This window comes from Ranitomeya imitator, chromosome 2 (genome assembly GCF_032444005.1).
Source record: "Ranitomeya imitator isolate aRanImi1 chromosome 2, aRanImi1.pri, whole genome shotgun sequence".
Taxonomy (NCBI): Eukaryota; Metazoa; Chordata; class Amphibia; order Anura; family Dendrobatidae; genus Ranitomeya; species Ranitomeya imitator.
In genome coordinates this window covers 570,733,321-570,756,623 of record NC_091283.1, presented here as the reverse complement: position 1 = coordinate 570,756,623, position 23,303 = coordinate 570,733,321, and the positions used below count along the sequence as shown (strand labels likewise).

Below are 23,303 nucleotides of genomic sequence, written 5' to 3'. Positions count from 1 at the left end.
GTCATCCTGGAATCTTTGGTACCAGAGAGTTAGTGGCTAGATCCTTTTGGTGGCCATCTCTGTCGCGGGATGTGCGTTCTTTTGTGCAGTCCTGTGGGATTTGTGCTCGGGCTAAGCCCTGCTGTTCTCGTGCCAGTGGGTTGCTTTTGCCCTTGCCGGTCCCGAAGAGGCCTTGGACACATATCTCTATGGATTTTATTTCAGATCTTCCCGTCTCTCAAAAGATGTCAGTCATTTGGGTGGTCTGTGATCGCTTCTCTAAGATGGTCCATTTGGTACCCTTGTCTAAATTGCCTTCCTCCTCTGATTTGGTGCCATTGTTTTTCCAGCATGTGGTTTGTTTACATGGCATTCCAGAGAATATCGTTTCTGACAGAGGTTCCCAGTTTGTTTCGAGGTTTTGGCGAGCCTTTTGTGGTAGGATGGGCATTGACTTGTCTTTTTCCTCGGCTTTCCATCCTCAGACTAATGGCCAGACCGAACGAACCAATCAGACCTTGGAAACATATCTGAGATGCTTTGTTTCTGCTGATCAGGATGACTGGGTGTCCTTTTTGCCTTTGGCTGAGTTCGCCCTTAATAATCGGGCCAGCTCGGCTACCTTGGTTTCACCGTTTTTCTGCAACTCTGGGTTCCATCCTCGTTTCTCTTCAGGGCAAGTTGAGTCTTCGGACTGTCCTGGTGTGGATACTGTGGTGGACAGGTTGCAGCAGATTTGGACTCATGTAGTGGACAATTTGACTTTGTCCCAGGATAAGGCTCAACGTTTTGCTAATCGCAGACGCTGTGTGGGTCCCCGACTTCGGGTTAGGGACTTGGTTTGGTTATCTTCTCGTCATTTTCCTATGAAGGTTTCCTCTCCTAAGTTTAAACCTCGTTTTATTGGTCCGTATAGGATTTCTGAGGTTCTTAATCCTGTGTCTTTTCGTCTGACCCTTCCAGATTCTTTTTCCATACATAACGTATTCCATAGGTCATTGTTGCGGAGATACGTGGCACCTATGGTTCCATCTGTTGATCCTCCTGCCCCAGTTTTGGTGGAGGGGGAGTTGGAGTATATTGTGGAGAAGATTTTGGATTCTCGTGTTTCAAGGCGGAAACTCCAGTATCTGGTTAAGTGGAAGGGTTATGCTCAGGAAGATAATTCCTGGGTCTTTGCCTCTGATGTCCATGCTCCCGATCTTGTTCATGCCTTTCATATGGCTCATCCTGGTCGTCCTGGGAGCTCTGGTGAGGGTTCGGTGACCCCTCCTCAAGGTGGGGGTTCTGTTGTGAATTCTGTGGCAGAGCTCCCTCTTGTGGTCACAAGTGGTACTTCGGCTGGTTCTCTCTGTGAGCTTCCGTTGGTGGAGGAAAGTGGTACTGCGGCTTCTGAGTTTCCTTCCTCAGGTGATGTGGTGAAGTCGTTAGGTGCTGCTCTATTTAACTCCGCCTAGTGCTTTGATCCTGGCCTCCAGTCAATGTTCTAGTATTTGACCTGTTTCCTCCTGGATCGTTCCTGTGGCCTGCTGCTCTGCATAGCGAAGTTCCTCTTTGCTATTTGTTTGCTGTTTTTTTCTGTCCAGCTTGTCAATTTGTTTTTTTCTGCTTGCTGGAAGCTCTGGGACGCAGAGGGTGTACCTCCGTGCCGTTAGTTCGGTACGGAGGGTCTTTTTGCCCCCTTTGCGTGGTTTTTGTAGGGTTTTGTGTTGACCGCAAAGTTACCTTTCCTATCCTCGCTCTGTTCAGAAAGTTGGGCCTCACTTTGCTAAATCTATTTCATCTCTACGTTTGTCTTTTCATCTTAACTCACAGTCATTATATGTGGGGGCTGCCTTTTCCTTTGGGGTATTTCTCTGAGGCAAGGTAGGCTTATTTTCTATCTTCAGGCTAGCTAGTTTCTCAGGCCGTGCCGAGTTGCATAGGTAGCGTTAGGCGCAATCCACGGCTGCCTTTAGTGTGGTTGGAGAGGATTAGGGATTGCGGTCAACAGAGTTCCCACGTCTCAGAGCTCGTTCTTGTTTTTTGGGTTATTGCCAGGTCACTGTATGTGCGCTGACCTTTATGTCCATTGTGGTACTGAATTACCTTTCATAACAGGGTGCCACTCCATCTTCCCGTCCACTTGCTGTGACTGTTCAGGTCAGAGGGCACGATGACGTATTAGTGTGCGCGCCGCCCTCTGCCTGAACAGTCAGTGCGGAGAGACAGGACGCTGAGGAGGAGCGGTCAGCAAGCAAGGAGAGGTGAGTATGTCTTTTTTTTATTGCAGCAGCAGCATTACATGAGGCACCGCTATATATGGATCATCTTATGGGGCAATAATGAAATGTATGGAGCATTCTATATGGCACCGCTATATATGGATCATCTTAAGGGGCAATAATGAAATGTATGGAGCATTCTATATGGCACAGCTTTATATGGAGCATCTATGGGGCAATAATGAATTGTATGAAGCATTCTATATGGCACAGCTTTATATGGAGCATCTATGGGGCAATAATGAAATGTATGGAGCATTCTATATGGCACAACTTTATATGGAGCATCTATGGGGCAGTAATAAATTGGATGGAGCATTCTATATGGCACAGCTATATATGGAGCATCTTATGGGGCAATAATGAAATATATGGATTATTCTATATGGCACAGCTTTATATGGAGCATCTATTGGGCAATAATGAATTGTATGGAGCATTCTATATGGCACAGCTTTATATGGAGCATCTTATGGGGCAATAATGAAATGTATGGAGCATTCTACATGGCACAGTTTTAAATGGAGCATCTTATGGGGCCATAATGAACTGTATGCAGCATTACAAGGGGCACATTTTTATACGGAGCATCTTATAGGGCCATAATGAACTTTAATGCAGCATTACATAGGGCATATTTTTCTATGGAGCATCTTATGGGCACATCATCAACTTTATGGAGCATTACATGGGCCCATCATCAACTTTATGGAGCATTATATGGGCCCATCATCAACTGTATGGAGCATTATATGGGCCCACCATCAACTGTATGGAGCATTATATGGGCCCATCATGAACTTTATGGAGCATTAAATTTTTGAAATTTACCAGTAGCTGCTGCATTTTCTACCCTAGGCTTATACTCGAGTCATTAAGTTTTTCCAGTTTTTTGTGGCAAAATTAGGGGGGTCGGCTTATACTCGGGCCGGCTTATACTCGAGTATATACGGTACTTTTGTTTTTAACACAAAACGCAGCATTACATGGGCCCATCATCAACTTTGTGGAGCATTATATGGGCCCATCATCAACTGTATGGAGCATTATATGGGCCCACCATCAACTGTATGGAGCATTATATGGGCCCATCATGAACTTTATGGAGCATTACATTTTTGAAATTTACCAGTAGCTGCTGCATTTTCTACCCTAGGCTTATACTCGAGTCATTAAGTTTTTCCAGTTTTTTGTGGCAAAATTAGGGGGGTCGGCTTATACTCGGGCCGGCTTATACTCGAGTATATACGGTACTTTTTTTTTTTTAACACAAAACGCAAGTTAAATTGCATGGATGACAGTAGTCTTTTTTTGGAGCAAAAAAATTTGGTCAGCTGTAGCAGGCCAAGCAGCTTTTTGGTTTAATTTCAAACCAGTGTAGTTTCACTCAAAGCAAGTTAAACTGTGTGGATGATGATAGTCAATTTTTGGAACAAAAAAATTTGGTTACCTGTATCAGGCCAAGCAGTTTTTAAAAATTTCAAACCATCGTATTTTCACACAAAACCACGTTAAACTGTTTGGATGACAATACAGTCAATTTTTTCACCACTAAAAATGTGGTTACCTGCAGCAGCTATATATTTAGCAACAATCTGCAAAACCTTAAAGGGACTCTGTCACCTGAATTTGGTGGGACTGGTTTTGGGTCATATGGGCGGAGTTTTCGGGTGTTTGATTCACCCTTTCCTTACCCACTGGCTGCATGCTGGCTGCAATATTGGATTGAAGTTCATTCTCTGTCCTCCATAGTACACGCCTGCGCAAGGCAAGATTGCTTTGCGCAAGCGTGTACTATGGAGGACAGAGAATGAACTTCAATCCAATATTGCAGCCAGCATGCAGCCAGCGGGTAAGGAAAGGGTGAATTAAACACCCAAAAACTCCGCCCATATGACCCAAAACCAGTCCCGCCAAATTCAGGTGACAGAGTCCCTTTAAGCCCTGCCTATACCCTGCCGGTACCGGGTTCGGTGGTACTAAAAGGGGTGGTTACAGTGGCAATGACCCGATCTGTGGCCCTGGGCTTTCAGTTAAAGGGGATGTGGATGAAAGTGAAAATAAAGTCTGTAATGGATGATTTGTTATGCCACCTGTGGTGTTCTGCCGGGATGGCCGATGCTGCTTAAGGGGACCACTGGGGCTGATGTTATTGCAGCTTGGATGTTTCTGCTCTCCACAGGTAGATCGGGGCCCCTGGGCTACCTGATACAGTTGGTAAGGTATGGTAAATGATGGGGTGCAGGACTGAGGGCACAGGTAATGATCGAGGAACACAAGGATAGCAGTTCCCGTTGCCTTTTATTGGTGAAATACAGGTACAGTCCAGGGTACAGGTAGCAGGTGGTTTTGGGGTCCAGGCAGCCTGGAAACAGCTTGGGAACCACTTAGCCAGGTGGGTTAGGCCTTCCTTCTGCACTTTGTACTCTGACCCTTGCTGCCTGAAACTCTGCATAAGTCCTCTGAGTGTCTGGACTCCCAACCCATATGGCTGACAGCCTGAGCCTGTCATGGGCACTGCCTTCTCACTGGCAGCCCCAGGCTCCTGACCTGCTGTGTTGCCTCCGGGTGTCAGTTGGGGTCAGGAGACTTTGTCCTCTTGCCCTTCGGATTCGATGGCTAAGTACAGTTAGGGCCAGAAATATTTGGACAGTGACACAAGTTTTGTTATTTTAGCTGTTTACAAAAACATGTTCAGAAATACAATTATATATATAATATGGGCTGAAAGTGCACACTCCCAGCTGCAATATGATAGTTTCCACATCCAAATCGGAGAAAGGGTTTAGGAATCATAGCTCTGTAATGCATAGCGTCCTCTTTTTCAAGGGACCAAAAGTAATTGGACAATGGACTCTAAGGGCTGCAATTAACTCTGAAGGCGTCTCCCTCGTTAACCTGTAATCAATGAAGTAGTTAAAAGGTCAGGGGTGGATTCCAGGTGTGTGGTTTTGCATTTGGAAGCTGTTGCTGTGAGCAGACAACATGCGGTCAAAGGAACTCTCAATTGAGGTGAAGCAGAACATCCTGAGGCTGAAAAAAAAGAAAAAATCCATCAGAGAGATAGCAGACATGCTTGGAGTAGCAAAATCAACAGTTGGGTACATTCTGAGAAAAAAAGGAATTGACTGGTGAGCTTGGGAACTCAAAAAGGCCTGGGCGTCCACGGATGACAACAGTGGTGGATGATCGCCGCATACTTAATTTGGTGAAGAAGAACCCGTTCACAACATCAACTGAAGTCCAGAACACTCTCAGTGAAGTAGGTGTATCTGTCTCTAAGTCAACAGTAAAGAGAAGACTCCATGACAGTAAATACAAAGGGTTCACATCTAGATGCAAACCATTCATCAATACCAAAAATAGACAGGCCAGAGTTAAATTTGCAGAAAAACACCTCAAGAAGCCAGCTCAGTTCTGGAAAAGTATTCTATGGACAGATGAGACAAAGATCAACCTGTACCAGAATGATGGGAAGAAAAAAGTTTGGAGAAGAAAGGGAACGGCACATGATCCAAGGCACACCACATCCTCTGTAAAACATGGTGGAGGCAATGTGATGGCATGGGCATGCATGGCTTTCAATGGCACTGGGTCACTTGTGTTTATTGATGACATAAGAGCAGACAAGAGTAGCCGGATGAATTCTGAAGTGTACCGGGATATACTTTCAGCCCAGATTCAGCCAAATGCTGCAAAGTTGATTGGACGGCGCTTCATAGTACAGATGGACAATGACCCCAAGCATACATCCAAAGCTACCCAGGAGTTCATGAGTGCCAAAAAGTGGAACATTCTGCAATGGCCAAGTCAATCTCCAGATCTAAACCCAATTGAGCATGCATTTCACTTGCTCAAATCCAGACTTAAGACGGAAAGACCCACAAACAAGCAAGACCTGAAGGCTGCGGCTGTAAAGGCCTGGCAAAGCATTAAGAAGGAGGAAACCCAGCGTTTGGTGATGTCCATGGGTTCCAGACTTAAGGCAGTGATTGCCTCCAAAGGATTTGCAACAAAATATTGAAAATAAAAATATTTTGGGTTATGTTTATTTGTCCAATTACTTTTGACCTCCTAAAATGTGGAGTGTTTGTAAAGAAATGTGTACAATTCCTACATTTTCTATCAGATATTTTTGTTCAACCCTTCAAATTAAACGTTACAATCTGCACTTGAATTCTGTTGTTGAGGTTTCATTTCAAATCCAATGTGGTGGCATGCAGAGCCCAACTCGCGAAAATTGTGTCACTGTCCAAATATTTCTGGCCCTAACTGTATGTAATCCTCTCACCACCATGGACTCTCGTGTCTGGCCTCTTTAAACTTTATTTTGGGGTGAGCCCAATCGCAGCTCCAGACCCCAGTCTCTCTCCTCACGTCCTTTCTTTCCCTTTAGTGTTTCACACTCAACTGTCTAACCTTGCCTCCAGACCAGAACTTATAGGGAAGCTACCCTGAAACCGGGTTTAGAGCTCCCCCTTCTGGCATGGAGTTAGGAAGGTGTTGTATGTTTGTATTACCTGCTAAGTGGACCCCTTCTTACCTCCAGGCATGACAACACCCCCCCTCCCCCGTGAGAAAGGCAATGTCATTGTGGCAACTGGACTCCTGGGGTGCCACACCTAGAGGATGAATTCAGTCACTATCCCTGCTCCAGCTGTCCCTAGGCTAAGAATGTTTTACATAGAAACAGCAAAGCAAAAGATTAGCCCTAAGAAGAACTATTAGTATGATGGTTCACCACTGGAGGACTCTGATCCCTAAAACTGTGCACACAGGCCTGGACAGCTACTCTATCCCTTAGCTGTGCAATGACGTCATTGTGTCGAGTGTGGAGGCAGCTATCATTTTATAATCTCTGATGAGGTAATGCAACCAGCCAATCACAGTACTGCCACTACCAAGATGGCTACGTCATTACAGTGACTGTCAGGAAATCCATGCATATTTACTGTCTGTGTAACAGGCGCCAAACATGTGGGGTCAGGATATGAGCATTCAATCTGAGCACCAGCTTATGCTCGACGAGTGTCGAGCATAAAACTGAGATTTTGTTTACATTTATTCTTATTTTTTTTGTATCTTTTTATTGTTAAATAAATCTTTGCTATCTATGCCATTTAATATCATATCACATGGACCATGACTAAGGCATGCTAGCCAAAACGCGTTGGTTTTTCCTGTAAAGATGCACTGTGCCATACCCATATGTTGAACTTTTATCAAGCTCTAATTAATGTGAGGTTTTATACTTTACACTTTACCTTAGCTTCCGTCATTGCTGGAGAACTAGTTATTCTACCAAATATATCAGGATCAACCTTTGGCCCTCTTCACACATCAGTGTATGCAGTATGTGTGGTGACAGTTTTCACATGTACCAGAGACACTTATATCCACAAACCCATTACAATCTATTACGCCGTTGAGTGAAAACGAGGTATAAAAAAGCATTTGCAATGTCCCCATTTGCTATGCCAAATAGTGCTTTGACTATGGGCATTAGTTGCCCCAGACTAGCCAACCCTCTTTCCATGTTATCACGCCCCTAGTGCATGCGCAACATTCATTCCGGCAGTGCCACTGCGTCTCTGAAGCCAGGGGTTCACTTCCCATCTTCAGAGGCGCACACTACTCATAACCTGGAGCTACTGTATCTTCTAAACTTCTGGTCATTGGCTATCCCAACACCCTTAAAATATAAAAGTATGGTAACAAGGTGGATGATTTTGGACCATGGATTATAGTCATTTCATCATAAATAGAAACTAAATTAGCATACATCACTTTTTGGACATGTAAAGTCCTTTTCCAACAGTAAATATGGTTTCTACTTATAGCATGTATAGAAAAACTAGTATGCTAGTGTAAGCCTGCCCTTATGTTCTGCCCTGTTTAGAAATGGAGACCGCACACATACCAACGCTTTCACCTGGCTGAGCCAGGATTGACTGCTATGCAATCACATGTTATGACATGCGCAATGGTGCTGTATAGAAGCCAATATTGGCATGGTTTAAGTGATTAGTATACCTCATGACAGGGCTGATGTGGGTGAGTCAGTTTTAATTATTAATAACACATGTACTATCTTTAATATCAATTTTATGCATATGCACAAAATAATTATATACGGTATGTTGAATTTTTTAATGCACTTTATAAATTCACGCCATATGTGGTATATAAAGTCCACTTATTTGGGTAACTATTGGAGTGCTGCTTACCTTTTTTTATTTCAAAATAGATAGATAGATAGATAGATAGATAGATAGATAGATATTGCATATACTCGAGTATAAGCCGAGATTTTCAGCCCATTTTTTGGGTTGAAAGTCCCCCTCTCAGCTTACACTTGAGTCATACCCAGGGGTCGGCAGGGGAGGGGGAGCGGGGGCTGTCTAATTATACTCACCTGCTCCTGGCGCAGTCCCTGCAGATCCCTGGTTCCCCGGCGCTGCGGCTTCTTCCAGTACTGAGCGGTCACATGGTACCGCCGCTCATTACAGTAATGAATATGCGGCTCCACCTCCCATAAGGGTGGAGCCGCATATTCATTACTGTAATGAGCTGTAACGGTGACCGCTCAATACAGGAAGAAGCTGCGGCGTCGGGGAAGCAGGGACTGCACCGCGCCAGGAGAAGGTGAGTGTAACGGGGAGGGGAGCACTGTGCTGCGCTATATTCACCTGCTCCTCATTCCGTTGCCGCTCTGTCTTCAGCATCTTCTGCAGTGACGCTCAGGTCAGAGGGCGCGATGACGTGGTTAGTGCGCGCCCTCTGCCTGAATGTCACTGCAGAAGACGCTGAAGATGGAGCGGCGCCGGAACGAAGTCAGGTGAATATTAAAAGTGCCAGTGGCCTAAGCAATGGAGAGGTGAGTATGTGATTTTTTTTTTAGCACAGCAACAGCAAATGGGGCAAGTGTCTATATGGAGCATCTTATGGGGCCATAATCAACGTTTGTGCAGCATTATATGGGGCAAGTGTCTGTATGTAGCATCTTATGGGGCCATAATAAACGTTTGTGCAGCATTATATGGGGCAAGTGTCTGTATGGAGCATCTTATGGGGCCACAATTAACATTTGTGGAGCATTATATGGGGTAAGTGTCTGTGTGGAGCATCTTATGGGGTCATAATCAAGGTTTGTGCAGCACTATATGGGGCAAGTGTCTGTAGGAAGCATCTTATGGGGCCCATCATAAACATTATGGAGGATCTTATGTGGCCATAATCAACATTTGTGTAGCACTATATGGCGCAAATATCATTATGGAGCATCTTATGGGGCCATAATCAACATTTGTGCAGCACTATATGGCGCAAATATCTTTATGGAGCATCTAATGGGGCCATAATTAACGTTTGTGGAGAATTATATGGGGCAAGGGTCTGTATGGAGCATCTTATGGGGCCATAATCAAGGTTTGTGCAGCACTATATGGGGCAAATATTTTTATGGAGCATCTTATGGGGCCATAATCAAAATTTGTGCAGCATTATATTGGGCAAATGTTTCTATGGAGCATCTTATGGGGCCATTATTAACCTTTCTGCAGGATTATATGGGGCATATTTTAATATGGAGCATCTTATGGGGCTATCATAAACTTTATGAAGCATTATATGGGGCTCCTGATTCAATATGGATATTCAAAAACACTTAACCTACTGATGTCTCAATTACTTTTACTTTTATTGGTATCTGTTTTTACTTTTGACATTTACCGGTAGCTGCTGCATTTTCCACCCTAGGCTTATACTCGAGTCATTAAGTTTTCCCAGGTTTTTGTGGCAAAATTAGAGGGGTCGGCTTATACTCGGGTCGGCTTATACTCAAGTATATACGGTAGATAGATAGATAGCATCGCTGATGAGTGTTGTCGTCAGTACCCTGCAATTGTGAATAGCAGGAATGGAGCTGTGTGGGAACATTTTTGCTAATAAATTGAGAATAGTCCTTTGTGTTTGTTTCTCTCTTTTTATGATTTTCAGGTATCCATTTCTGGATTTCATCAGATTCCGTGGATTACAGCTGACCTACGGGTCATTTATTTTCAATAAATTGGTGAACCAGGTAAAGTTTTGGGATGTCTTTATTCAAATAAAGTATTTTTTGTATGTGTTTGCCATTTTTTATTACTGCGTTTGTTATGGGGGTTTTTGATAGACAACTCTCCATTACTAACCCCAGCGCTTGATGCCAGCTGTGATTTTTGACAAATCACAGCTGACATCAACCCAAATACGATTACCCTGATTGCCATTGAACTAGGACGATCAGGAAGAACTAGGCAAAGCATCAGAATTGGTGCATCTAATGGGTGCACCAATTCTGGGGCAGCGGTGGGCTGGTATTTCTCAGCCTAATAATATAAGCTCGCAGCTGTCTGCTTTGCCTTTGCTGGTTATCAAAAATAAGGGGCTCCCCACATTGTTTTTTTTCATTTATTTATCAAGTACAGAAAACTACACATGCAAGGCACTAATTATTTATCTCTCAGATTTCTATCTAGCTATCTATGTACCCCATATCTATCTCTATCTTTGCACATCTTTAACTCGTGAAACATTTGTCATTTGTATTCTGCATTCTGTTCCAGTACTTGACACACGGATGACACATCTGTACACATGGACAAACAAATATAGATAACACCTGGACTGTTTTTTTCATTACTTGAAATATCAAGACGTGTGAAGTAGACCTTACTGTGTTCCGATTTTCTTGCATGCGAGAATTGGCTCATAGGTGCGGAGACGATGCAAAACTTAATTTCTTCATCTTCCCCATTCTGAGTCAGCAAACTGCGCTTGTTTAATAAAACAACAAGTAAAATCAACTTACCCTAAAGGAGAAGAATTTGCAGTGCACAAAACCGGGTGATTCTAGATTGCTGTTTTATTAAACTTTTGCCTTCTGAATTCCAGCAATGGTCACAGTCAATGTATTTAATGGGTCAATATGACCAGACTATTACCTAACCCTTTGAGGACTTTACTTTGACTTGTGCTGCACATATTTATTTACTTAAATCTTCATCTTTTTACAATGAATGGCTCATGTTTATTATTACGTGTGTATACTCAACCATATTGGAGTTAACTAGTCAGTTGCCTGTATGTATGTATGTCCTTTTTTATCCTACATTTCTATGATGTGACTATCTATGGCTTTAATAATTATTAATAAAAACACAAATCTCTAAACCATTAGACTCCATATTTTCTCTCCTTGTTTTAACTTTATGCTTTGGAGTGGTTTGTTCTCTAAAGGCGACTAATTGGCAGCTTCGGTGCATGGTCCCATTTATCTTTATGTTACTGGGTTTTTTGTTTCTAAGGTTTGTTTGTAATCTATGTCCATGAAGACTTCCTTAAAAAATGCTGTATACACAATGCAGGAATATATTTTAAAGGAAGATTATTTTAAAAGTTGTTTCATTTTGTTATTTTAGATACACGGAAATCAATTAATCCAACTAAATCTTCAATTTTTAATCATTGCCTTTTATTAAAGGGAACCTGTCAGCAGGATTGTGCACAGTAACCTACAGAAAGTGTCAGGTCGGTGCCATTATACTGATTACAGTGGTACCTTGGTTGATGAAATCCGTCTTGTGGTTGTTGTTTAATCTTTATTTTCAGTTTTGAGTTAATGATATGGTCATGCTCCGGGGCCGCCTGTGGGGGGGGGGGGGGGGGGAAGTCTTCATGTGGTGCTCTTATTAGGTATTCATCAGTATGGATTCTGACAGTTCATTGATCACCCTCAGTGAACTGACCCCTAGTTTACATATTGAATATTATATACAGCTTGGAAAAAAATCACCTGCAGCAGGCGCTTATGGCAGTGCCTGTGCTGCAGCATGATCACACGTGTAATGTATATTTAATTCATTTATTTGATGCTATAAATAAATTAATTAAATAAAAAATTTCCTCGCCAATAGCTGCTACTGCGCAGGCGCTGGTGGCTTTTTTAATGAATCTATTTATAGTATCAAATAAAATAATTAAATATACAGTACACATGCAATCATGCTGCAGCACAGGCACCGCCATTTTTTTCAATATATATAATATTATTTATGTAAACTAGGGGGCAGGTCAGTGAGGGATCAATGACCTGTCATAAGCCAAAGAGATGAATATGTAAGCAGAGCACCACATGAAGCACCCCACAGGCCGCCTCGGAACATGAGCATGTCATTAACTGAAAACTACAAAAACAAATTAAACAACAACCACAAGACAGATTTTATCACCCAGGTATCATTTTAATCAGTATAACGGCACCGATCTGACACTGTGTGTAGGTTGCTGAGCACAATCCTGCTGACAGGTTTCTTTTAAAAGACTTTTTTTATGTTCGACTGGCAGTATGGAAAGTATTTGGATTTGCATCCTAAAATTTTAGAAACATGGCTTTTGGCTGTAAATGGAAACTCAAATGTTACTTCTTTTTTTTCAGACATCAACCCTTCTGTCAAATGCTAAAATTACCACATTCTAGTCTAGACCTGTCTTGTCTGCAAATTTGAAAAAGCCTCAACAATCATTCTTACATAATCATGTCCCACAATGTAGCTGTGACGCACTTAACAGAATGGTATGCATTATATTGTTGATTGTCTAAGGCGAAGTTCTCACAATGAGTATTTAATGTGTTTATGCAGATTTTCCGTAACATTTCTGTACCAGTTATCTAAATTATGCTACTTTATTTTTTCATTATGTTTTTGAGTATGTTTTTTACGTGTCGTTTTTTTGTATTTTTTTCTACTGCATTTTTTGTCTCTTTTAGGCAAGTCATATTGTAAATAAAATTGCTTTATTTTGGATACTTCCTGTTATTTGGCTTTTATAAACCTCTATTGTTAAATTCCTGTGTGAATTACATGCATTCTTAGAGCGTTTCCACTTAGGAAACGCAATAAAAAAAGCATAAGAATTTTGTACCTGTGAATTTTCTTCATCTAATTCAAACCTGTGGGAGAAATCCACAAATAAAACACATGCTTATCTCAAGAGAAATTGACAGGTTACAGATTTCAAAATCGCTCCCCAGGTCAGTTTCCCTAGCATAAAAAAGAAGCATAGTGTGTATGATGCTTCCATAAATACCATTTACTATGCTGGAACTGTAGGACGCTGCATTTTTGAGCACAAAAATCTGCAGCGGAAAAAACGTACCAAATACGTAGAAACATTGGCTTAGATTAAAAAAACACATTTGATTGTCCCAATTAGCACCACTTTTGCCCACTGTCTGTGCAGCCAGCAGTCATATAAGCTTGCATACTGGACACAATATAACATATCTGTTACAATTTATGACTTTACATTTATGCATTGCATATAAATGTCTGGACCACTATATCCATATATATGGCCAGATATACAAAGTGAGTATTCAAAATTTTTTTAAAATGTAAAAGTTTATTCAATAAATAAAATGCACAAAATACATTACATATACACTAGGAAAAGGTCTATTCTTATGTGTCCCCCTCGTTGTGAGGCACCTTTTACTTTTACATTTATGTATTTTGTGTATTTTATTTAATTACGGTAATAAACTTTGACATTTTAAATAAATTTTGAATGCTCACTTTGTATGTCTGGCCATACATATGTATATATTGGTCCAGACATTTAGATTTAATGCATATTTCACAGTGATACTTAATATGGAATAGATCAATATTTTGAACTCAATATATTGATTTAATTTACATTTATACTGTATAAACCATGGTTGTACAAACACAATTTGGCACATCTATTTTATAAAAAAATTTCTTTTTCCTCTTTTCAATTATTTTACTATAGAAATAATTACAATTTTTTCTCAAATCTAAAACAAAGCCATCCCAAAAACTAACATTCAATAACATGTAAGTGACTGTGCCAACTCACTGACCTCTCATCCATATTGGTCCTGCCTGACAGTCCTTGTAGAGAATAGCATGTTTGTGCTTCCAAGTGAAGTACATTTGAAAAAACATCCACAGAATGCAGATTACCATCATGACAGACAGATAGATGAGAAAATCAAATTCATAGATATCAATATCTTCTGTGAACACACAAGTTGCCAAAGCACCACCAAAGAGTAAGACATTGGAGGCCACAAGACCAGAAAGGAGCCTTCCGCCTTTTTTCCACTCATCTGTATTTCTCCTGTTTGTATCAGGTCTACTGTTTTCTCTCTGGTCACTCAAGGTATTTAGGTCTTGCCTCATTTCCATAATGAGTCCGTCACCAATTAATTAGTAGATATGTTGAGTTCTCTTTGAGTTGTCCTACGTTCTCTTACAACTCCCCATCTTCTTCATTCTGTGTTCACTAAATTTCTTTGTGCTTCATTCACTCACATAAACGTGCACTGTCTCATTGATCAAAGCAATGTGTGGGAGTTAATATCGGTCCAGGGAAGTAGCACTTGGGAGGAGTAACCTGTGACCAAAGGTAGTCTCAGGAGAGACAAAAAAAAGCATAGAAAGAGAAACGACGAATTTCCATAAACATTTACTGAATATACGTAGAGCTGCCAGGTGATAGTGCTGGAGGCGAAGGAGTGGTGCAGGAGTGTTGCAACATATTCAGATTATATATGTCTTCTCCTGAGGTAGCTTTGACATTAGCTGTCAGACTTTGACATCATATTTGTATTCCGAAATAAATGAACAGACTGATCCACGCAGAACTACATTGTATTATTTGGATGGATTTTGACAGTTGTGTAACCCCAGTAAATGTTTGCCAAAGTTCACTGTCTGGAATTCGGCTGGATGTTTTACAAATCAGGATTGATTGAAACATCCAAGACTTCACCTAAAATAAGTTGTCTGATTTAGAAAATCCACTTCATTCTGTCATAGTATTCTGAGTTATGAGGAAGTCTCTGAAGTCTATCTCCGACATGAGCGTGATATCTATAATGAAAATCTATGTGTTCGGTGAAACTGGCAAATCTGTGCGTCACATAGTAACCATTCCTTTTTATGGATATCATCTTATATTTAATTCCTATTATGAAGGTTTTGCAGGAAAATGTGCTGCTAGGTTAGTCTGCCAATACTAGCAAGCTGCGGACCACACTTTATTTGTTCTACTTATTTGTATAGCGCCATTAGTTTGCACAACACTTTACAGACATCATCATCACTGTCCCCATTGGGGCTCAACATGTAAACCCTTTGCTTAATATATCAAAACACGCAAGCAAAATAGTGGCAAAAATGCACATATTTTACATAGCGTTTTTCCTGCCAACTCTTTAGTATTTGAACTGAAATGTGCACATATCCTAACATTTACTACTAGATATTTGAGCCACTGAACAATTGTATACTTACACGTTTCCTAATAACCTGAGCTACTTAGAACACACATGAATTGGACTGTGAACAACCATGGACTGTGGACCATACCCAACCCTTAGGCTATCCCTGCCCAGCTTGTGATGCTGTGGTGGTTCTAGATAACAATGTGCACCTGAGTTGTGTAGAGACCAATAGCGAACCATAAAATAGTCAACAATATGAGATCGGTGGGGGTCCAATACCCAGCCGCTTCATTCAATGTGTAGTTACCTACTAGTGTACAACAGGTACTCTTCTTTTGAATAGGATCTTACTGCAGTACCAAGGAGGGACTACTACATATTGAGTGGAGCTGCAATTAGCTGTGTTTATATCCGGCAGCCACTAGAGCAGTTTGTAGCTGATCAGTTTGCCTGCTGGGCGTCAGACCCCCACTGATTTCATGTTAATGTCCAATCCTACAAATAGATTATCAAAAATGTCTTCCTGTACAACCCCTTTAACGGTTGCATGCTACAATGAAGCTTATTATAAGATGTATACCAATAGACACTAACCAAATATCATTTACCAATTTTTAAAAAACAGTAAAATTAATATTGAGGTTGATCACAATTTTTTTTTAAATGAAGGTCCTATCCTTAGTACATGCCATCAATATCTGATTGGTGGGGATGTGACCCCTACCGCTGGCTTGTGGAAGTTCTCTGATACTGCTGGAACACCACAGCTTTGTCATTTCTACAGATCCACCCCTAATCAGATGAATCAGAGGGTGGATCTAAAGTACCTGGCAGTGGTTAGCACAGTTTAGAGTTACGCTGTTCTGGCATCATCAGAGAACTTCCATCTGTTGGTATAACTGGTAACTGGTGGCGCAACTGGTCACACTCCCACGATCAAATATTGATGCCCTCTCTTAAGGATAGGCCAACAATAAAAAAAATAGTGGCCAACCTCTTTAAATTCAGCCTATTGGTACGACCCTGCACAACTGTCCCAGTTTCTCATTTGGCTCTTCAAGAAAAATAATTTCCTGACCCTAACTTGGAAAATTTGTAAGGTAAAAGAAAGTTATGTTATGCATATTCAATTAAATAAAATATATTCCCCATATTTCAGTAATCATTAACTAATTTCGTCTGTGCCACCTGAAACTTTCACTTCCATATTAATCTATGTTGATACACTACAGTTTGCAAATTAAATGAGATAGACTTCTTAGCCAGCAACATGACTAGAGAGAGGATTAATGTTATATCTCCAGGGTGGACTTTGGAAACTATAATCACTTCCTTTTGTTTCATAGGAACAGACCAATGGCAAATCAATATGATGTTCCAAAGAGATAGATCTGTTTTTTATATGACAGCACATATATAAAGGGATATTAAAAGGATATATTGGACACATTTTCAACATTTTCCCTGCTTGCCATATGAGACACTTGTGGTGTAACTTGCCACAAAAAAGTCTTCCTACTCTAATCAAATAGACAGATTGCCAGGCCAAGTGATGACCAATTAATGTGGTCCCAGCCAGATTAGTTGGGACATTGGGTAAGTGCATCTCCCAATGTGATCTGAACAACGGAAAGAGTACGATGGAAGCTGTTTCTTAAAAGAACAGAAAGACCCATCATCTGTAGACTGTAGATGTGTATTTGCTAGTAATATAAAATAGACACAGGCAGAATAATCATTTGCAATCAGTACTCACAAGTGACTTTTTTATAGTATTCATTTTCCTTTTTCTCTTTTCAGTCCAGAATACCATGTCAATTTCTTACAGCTATATATCACCTCTGTAGAATTTATTGCCCAAATGTATTTGGCTCCTCGGTTTTGCAGTAGATTCTCACCTTCTTTAATTACACAAGTTATACTGTAGCTCTTAATATAATGCTACTACACAACAAAACTGATACATTATGCTTGTTAAAAGTCAAATTGCAGGTCCGACCACTCATGTTGCCTAAGGAGGAAAGTTTCTATTTGTAGAGAGTTCCAAGTCGGTGTAAGGAGATTTATAAGGCTGCCGTCACACTAGCAGTATTTGGTCAGTATTTTACATCAGTATTTCTAAGCTAAAACCAGGAGTGGTACAAATAGAGGAAAAAGTATAATAGAAACATATGCACCACTTCTGCATTTATCACCCACTCCTGGGTTTGGCTTACAAATACTGATGTAAAATACTGACCAAATACTGATAGTGTGACGGCAGCCTAACTCAATCCACTTCTGGAAATTTAAATATGCAAATAGCCTCTTCAAAGAATATAAAGACTTGAACTCTAGTGCCACCTATTGGATGTAGCAATTGCTTTGCACTGATGAGTGGCAAACAGCCCTAAGCAAATCGCTGCCAATGGAATTTCTGGTTTGGCTTCTAATCCTAACATATGTCAAGGTTCATTGAAGGGGCAATATTGACTTTTAGGATTGCTACTTGCAATAAATGGTACTACTTTCAAAATCCTCTTCTTCTCTGAACAGTCAATTTGCATATTTAAATTTCCAAAGCAGCACTGCCTGAGTTGTTAATGTCTCTTTATGCTGGCTTGGCATTTTCATCAAGGGAAACTTAACCTCTTAGACACCGTTTCAGAGACCTCTTACATAGCCAAATCAGATCTCCTGATTTGCACTGATGAGAGGCAAACACCATAAAACACATGTCTGCAAATAGAGTGTCTGGTTTGGCTTCTTATCCTAAGTCATGTGGCAGTGCTTGTTAAAGAATTGATATTGACTTTTAGTATTACTACATCCAATAGGTGACACTATAGTACAAGTCCGCTACCTCGCTATTCATGTGCTAACACTTAGAGTACTTTCAAACTGCGTTCTGGCACCCGTTCATTGGTCTCGTCAGGACTTACGCCTGAACTCAAAACTGGATTTGGGCATATGTGCTGGCAGGGCCATAGACTCTCATGGTGCCAAAAGAGCGAAAGTGTGCTCGGTCACGCATCACTTTCAGTCATGTACGCCTACTGGAGGCATAAAAATGTAAAAAAAATGAAAAGTTGATCAACGTAAATACTGCTTTTTTTTCTTCTGCTTTTTTTCCTGTATGTTTTCTGCAGGTGTCTTTCCCACCCGACGCAATAAAAAACTTTTTTGATTATTGCATTTTTCTGTGTTTCTTTTGTGTTTTCCCTCTTAATTTGATGCGTTTTTGGTGCAGATGTGAAGTCTTGTTTTTAATAATGCAGAAAAGCTTTGTTTGTGCCCTTAAAAATGAAACTTTTTTTTTTGCGCTTTTTTCAAGCTCCACATAGAGGCCTATAAAGAAAAAAAGATCACAAAAACTACACAGTTCAGTAGCTTATTTATTCACACAGAGATTGGAGATTTCATGAAATCACATTCACTTTGCTTGGAAATTCAGACTGTGTTCACATGTAGAGTAGATGCTGCACATTTTCTGCTTCTTTTTTGCAAAGAAATTCTGCTGCGTTTAACTGTCCAAGCAAAGTGGATGTGATTTCATGAAAACATACAGACACTGCTAGAGGCTTCTATGTGGAGCCTGAAAAAAACGCATGTAAAAAAGTGCACAATCAATGCTTTTCTGTACTATAAAAACACATTAAAAACACGGGCTCACATCTGCACCAAAAATATCACGTGAGCCCTGGCTAATCAAAAGCTGCGTCAAGCATGGCGGAAGGTAAGAGATTCACAGGTGTCAAGTCCAGTCACCAGGTAGTACTGACCTGGACGCTGCAACAGAGTCTCATGAATTGATACATTCTAGTCTCTAGCCCCAACTGTCCTGGATACAGCAGACAGTCCTGCATTTGGGTATATGCCCTGCAGTCTTGGATGTCTGCTGAATTTCTTTCGCTGCTCTCTGACATCTCCTCCTTGTAGGGTAGAAGGAAAAGGTAAATGGGCGTCTATTGGGGTGTGGCCAGGGGAATGGCAAAAATTTGCTGTCACGATAGGACTAGTGAGTAAACTGGGATCAGGGGCACCTTTCCTGGCCCTAACACTAGGGGCGCCCTAAGTTTCGCCCTGTTCCCCGTGATACCTCAGATGGCGAGGATGCCGGGGCCTCCGCCCTTGTCCTGTCTCCTAGCTGCAACCCTGCGCCTGTCTCCTTCCCCCACCTAGGGAAGAGAGGCATTACCGTATGCCGCAGTACACCAATCCTACAAACAGGGGAACCAACACAAGGGTAAAAGAAAACTCCAATCACACAAAATATACTCTCACAAATAACAGAGATATTCACCAGGATGTGAAGGAAGGGGGGAAGAAAATAAGGCAGGTAAGGATGAGGAATTTCCAAGTGAACAAACCAAGCAATAGTCGCACAATAAACTCCAGTTCTCCAGACACCAGCTCTTCACTCTCCAGGTCTATATAGCAAGTGCTAACTCAGACAAGGATCTGGCCAGAAGGCCTAGCTTTTAGAGGAGAGAGGAGTGGCTACCCGAGCACAGCTGAATGCAGGGATTTCCACATGGCCGATTAACCCCTGTCCTGCTGAAAGAAAACAGGCACATTTAATACACACGAGAAGTACTTCTTCTCAGTGGTGAAGCAGGAGGCATCAGACACTGCGGTCTTCTGGCTCTGCTCTGTCGTGGCAACTCCGTGACATTTGCCCTCCTTTCCGTTCTTAAAAAGCTGGGAGGTATACAATTGTGTTCATTTGCAGGAAGGGGTTATGAGCCCCTCGAACATTTTCCAAACAATTTACAGTAGGTAAGACTGTATCTGAAAAAATAATCTCTAACTACTATAAAGGTAAATGAAGAAATCAATCCATACAAAATGTTGAACTTAAGAATTACATTTTAATTTTCTCTGATAGCAGGTATGAGTGGACCTGTGGATGTTCAGGTTCATCTAGTTCGACCGATCTGTAGTCCAACGATCTGTTCGGGTAACAGAACTCTACCCAAACTTGAACCCGTACCCTATAAAAGTCAATGGGGACCCAAACTTTTGTGCTGTACAATGGCTGTAAAATGGTTGTAGTAAGGGCTAGGGGTCTGCAAAAGGAAGCAAAATGAGCGTGAGAGTAGGACAATTGCTCTGAAAACAAATGTGGATAGGGAAATGACTTAAAATAACATAGAATAAAAAAAAATAATTTTGAACCAGGAAGTGGAGGTCTAAGTGTTGAGGAGGAGGTGGAGGTGGACGGGGCAGTGTAGGTAGCAGAAGTGAAGGAGGAAGAAGTAGCCAACACTGTTTTTTTGTTTTTGTTTTTTTCTAATTTTTAGAGACCCCAAAACATTGGAAATGGCAAATAGAATGAACAAACTGCGGTGGAGTATAAAAATGGCTGTTTTTCAGAGTACTCCCACAGAAGCTGTTTTGCTGTTTTGCTGAGTATACAAACAGAACCTAACACTGTCCCTCACTTGAGCCGTGTCCCATCCCTATGCTAGTCAGAGTACAATGGCGGAGCCACCCATGATCAGGTGCCAGGTTACGTGGTGCCCGGACAATCACAGCCATGTCAATACTCGCCATGGTTGTGATGGCTGCGGATGTGCCCACAGCCGAAAAGCTTGTTGATTGGATGCACTGTAGCCTTTCAACAAGGTTTATTCAGCAGAACACTAAAACAGTCTTCCATAAGAACTTCGTATTTAGATTTCAGAACTGGACATGGTGTGGACCCCGAACTTCACAGTTCGAGTTCGCTCATCTGTATCTGGTAGATACAGTTATATGAGAAAGTTTGGGCACCCCTATTAATCTTAAGCTTAATTTTTTTTTGCAACAGCTATTTCAGTTTCATATATCTAATAACTTTGGGACACAGTAATGTTTCTACCTTGAAATGAGGTTTAGTGTACTAACAGAAAATGTGCAATCTGCATTCAAACAAAATTTGACAGGTGCCTAAGTATGGGCACCCCACCAGAAAAGTGACATTAATATTTAGTAGATCCTCCTTTTGCAAAAATAACAGCCTCTAGTCGCTTCCTGTAGCTTTTAATGAGTTGCTGGATCCTGGATGAAGGTATTTTGACCATTCCTCTTTACAAAACAATTTCCGTTCAGTTAAGTTTGATGGTCACTGAGTAGGGTTGAGCGAAACGGATCGGACAATTTAAAAAATCGCTGACTTTTGGCAAGGTCGAGTTTCATGAAACCCGACCCGATCCTAGTGTGGGATCGGCCATGAGGTCGGCGATCTTCGCACCAAATTCGTGTTTCGTATGACACTTTCAGCGCCATTTCTCATCCAATGAAGGCGGACGCAGAGTGTCGGCAGCGTGATGACCTAGGTCTTGGTCCCCACCATCTTAGAGAAGGGCATTACAGTGATTGGCTTGCTTTCTGCGCCGTCACAGCGGCTATAAAGGGACGTGCATGCCGACCGCCATCTTACTTCTGCCGATATTAGCATCGGGAGAGGTTGCTGCAGCTTCATCAGAAGAAGGGATATAGTTAGGGAGGAAAGATTAACCCCAAAACTGCTTGTGCTGTAGTGATTTCCACTGTCCAACATCACCTTTTGCTTGCATGGACAGTGGAGTTTTTTTTTTGTGCAGCAGCGCTGTAGCTTATTAGGCTGCCTTATAAGGCTCCCTGATAGCTGCATTGCTGTTTGTATGCCGCTGTGCAAACCAACTGCTTTTTTAAAAGCAAAAATCCTGTTGCTCCTTTCTGCACAGTTCTCTTGTTTCTTTGTCCACACTTTTGTGTGCAGCAGTCCTTTTTATTGCTGCCATACTTGTCCTTTGATCATTGTAGGTAGATTGAAATTGTACTACAGCCCTTGTATTTTTTAATATATCTGCCAGCCACGTTGTGCCACTTACATTGTGTAGTGTAATACACAGGGTCTGTTTTTTGCTGCAGTCTCCCCCACAAAAAAGTGAGATTTAAATTGACAACAAGTTTCTATACCTCAGTTCTGTTTGTCGTATATCTGCCAGCCACGTTGTGCCACTTACATTGTGTAGAGTAATACACAGGGCCTGTTTTTTTCCGCAGTCTCCCCCCCCAAAACAGTGAGATTTAAATTGACAACAAGTTTCTATGTGTCAGTTCTGTTGGTCGTATATCTGCCATCCACGTTGTGCCACTTACACTGTGTAGTGTAATACACAGGGCCTGTTTTTTGCTGCAGTCTCCCCCCCAAAAAAGGGAAATTTAAATTGACAACAAGTTTCTATACGTCAGTTCTGTTTGCCGTATATCTGCCAGCCACATTCTGCCACTTACATTGTGTAGTGTAATACACAGGGCCTGTTTTTTGATGTAGTCTCCCCCCAAAAAAGTGAGATTTAAATTGCCAACAAGTTTCTATACGTCAGTTCTGTTGGTCTTATATCTGCCAGCCACGTTGTGCCACTTACATTGTGTAGAGTAATACACAGGGCCTGTTTTTTTCCGCAGTCTCCCCCCAAAAAAGTGAGATTTAAATTGCCAGCAAGTTTCTATACGTCAGTTCTGTTGGTCTTATATCTGCCAGCCACGTTGTGCCACTTACATTGTGTAGTGTAATACACAGGGCCTGTTTTTTTCCGCAGTCTCCCCCCCAAAAAAGTGAGATTTAAATTGCCAGCAAGTTTCTATACGTCAGTTCTGTTTGTCGTATATCTGCCAGCCACGTTCTGCCACTTACATTGTGTAGTGTAAAACACAGAGCCTGTTTTAAGCTGCTGTCTCCCCTCCAAAAATTGAGATTTACATTGACAACAAGTTTCTATACGTCAGTTCTGTTGGTCGTATATCTGCCAGCC

The 23,303-nt window shown here is 41.4% G+C and overlaps 1 protein-coding gene across 1 annotated transcript in view; it reads right to left on the bottom strand.

The window, feature by feature from the left end:
* The window catches only part of LOC138665014 (proton channel OTOP2-like), a 212,007-nt gene extending 197,130 nt beyond the window's left edge, over positions 1 to 14,877 (bottom strand). Inside the window, exon 1 of the mRNA XM_069752141.1 lies at positions 14,173 to 14,877. Coding sequence (XP_069608242.1) covers positions 14,173 to 14,500 — 328 coding nt within the window. The 5' untranslated portion in view covers positions 14,501 to 14,877. The remainder of the gene's footprint in view (positions 1 to 14,172) is intronic.
* Between the last annotated feature and the right edge of the window lie 8,426 nt (positions 14,878 to 23,303).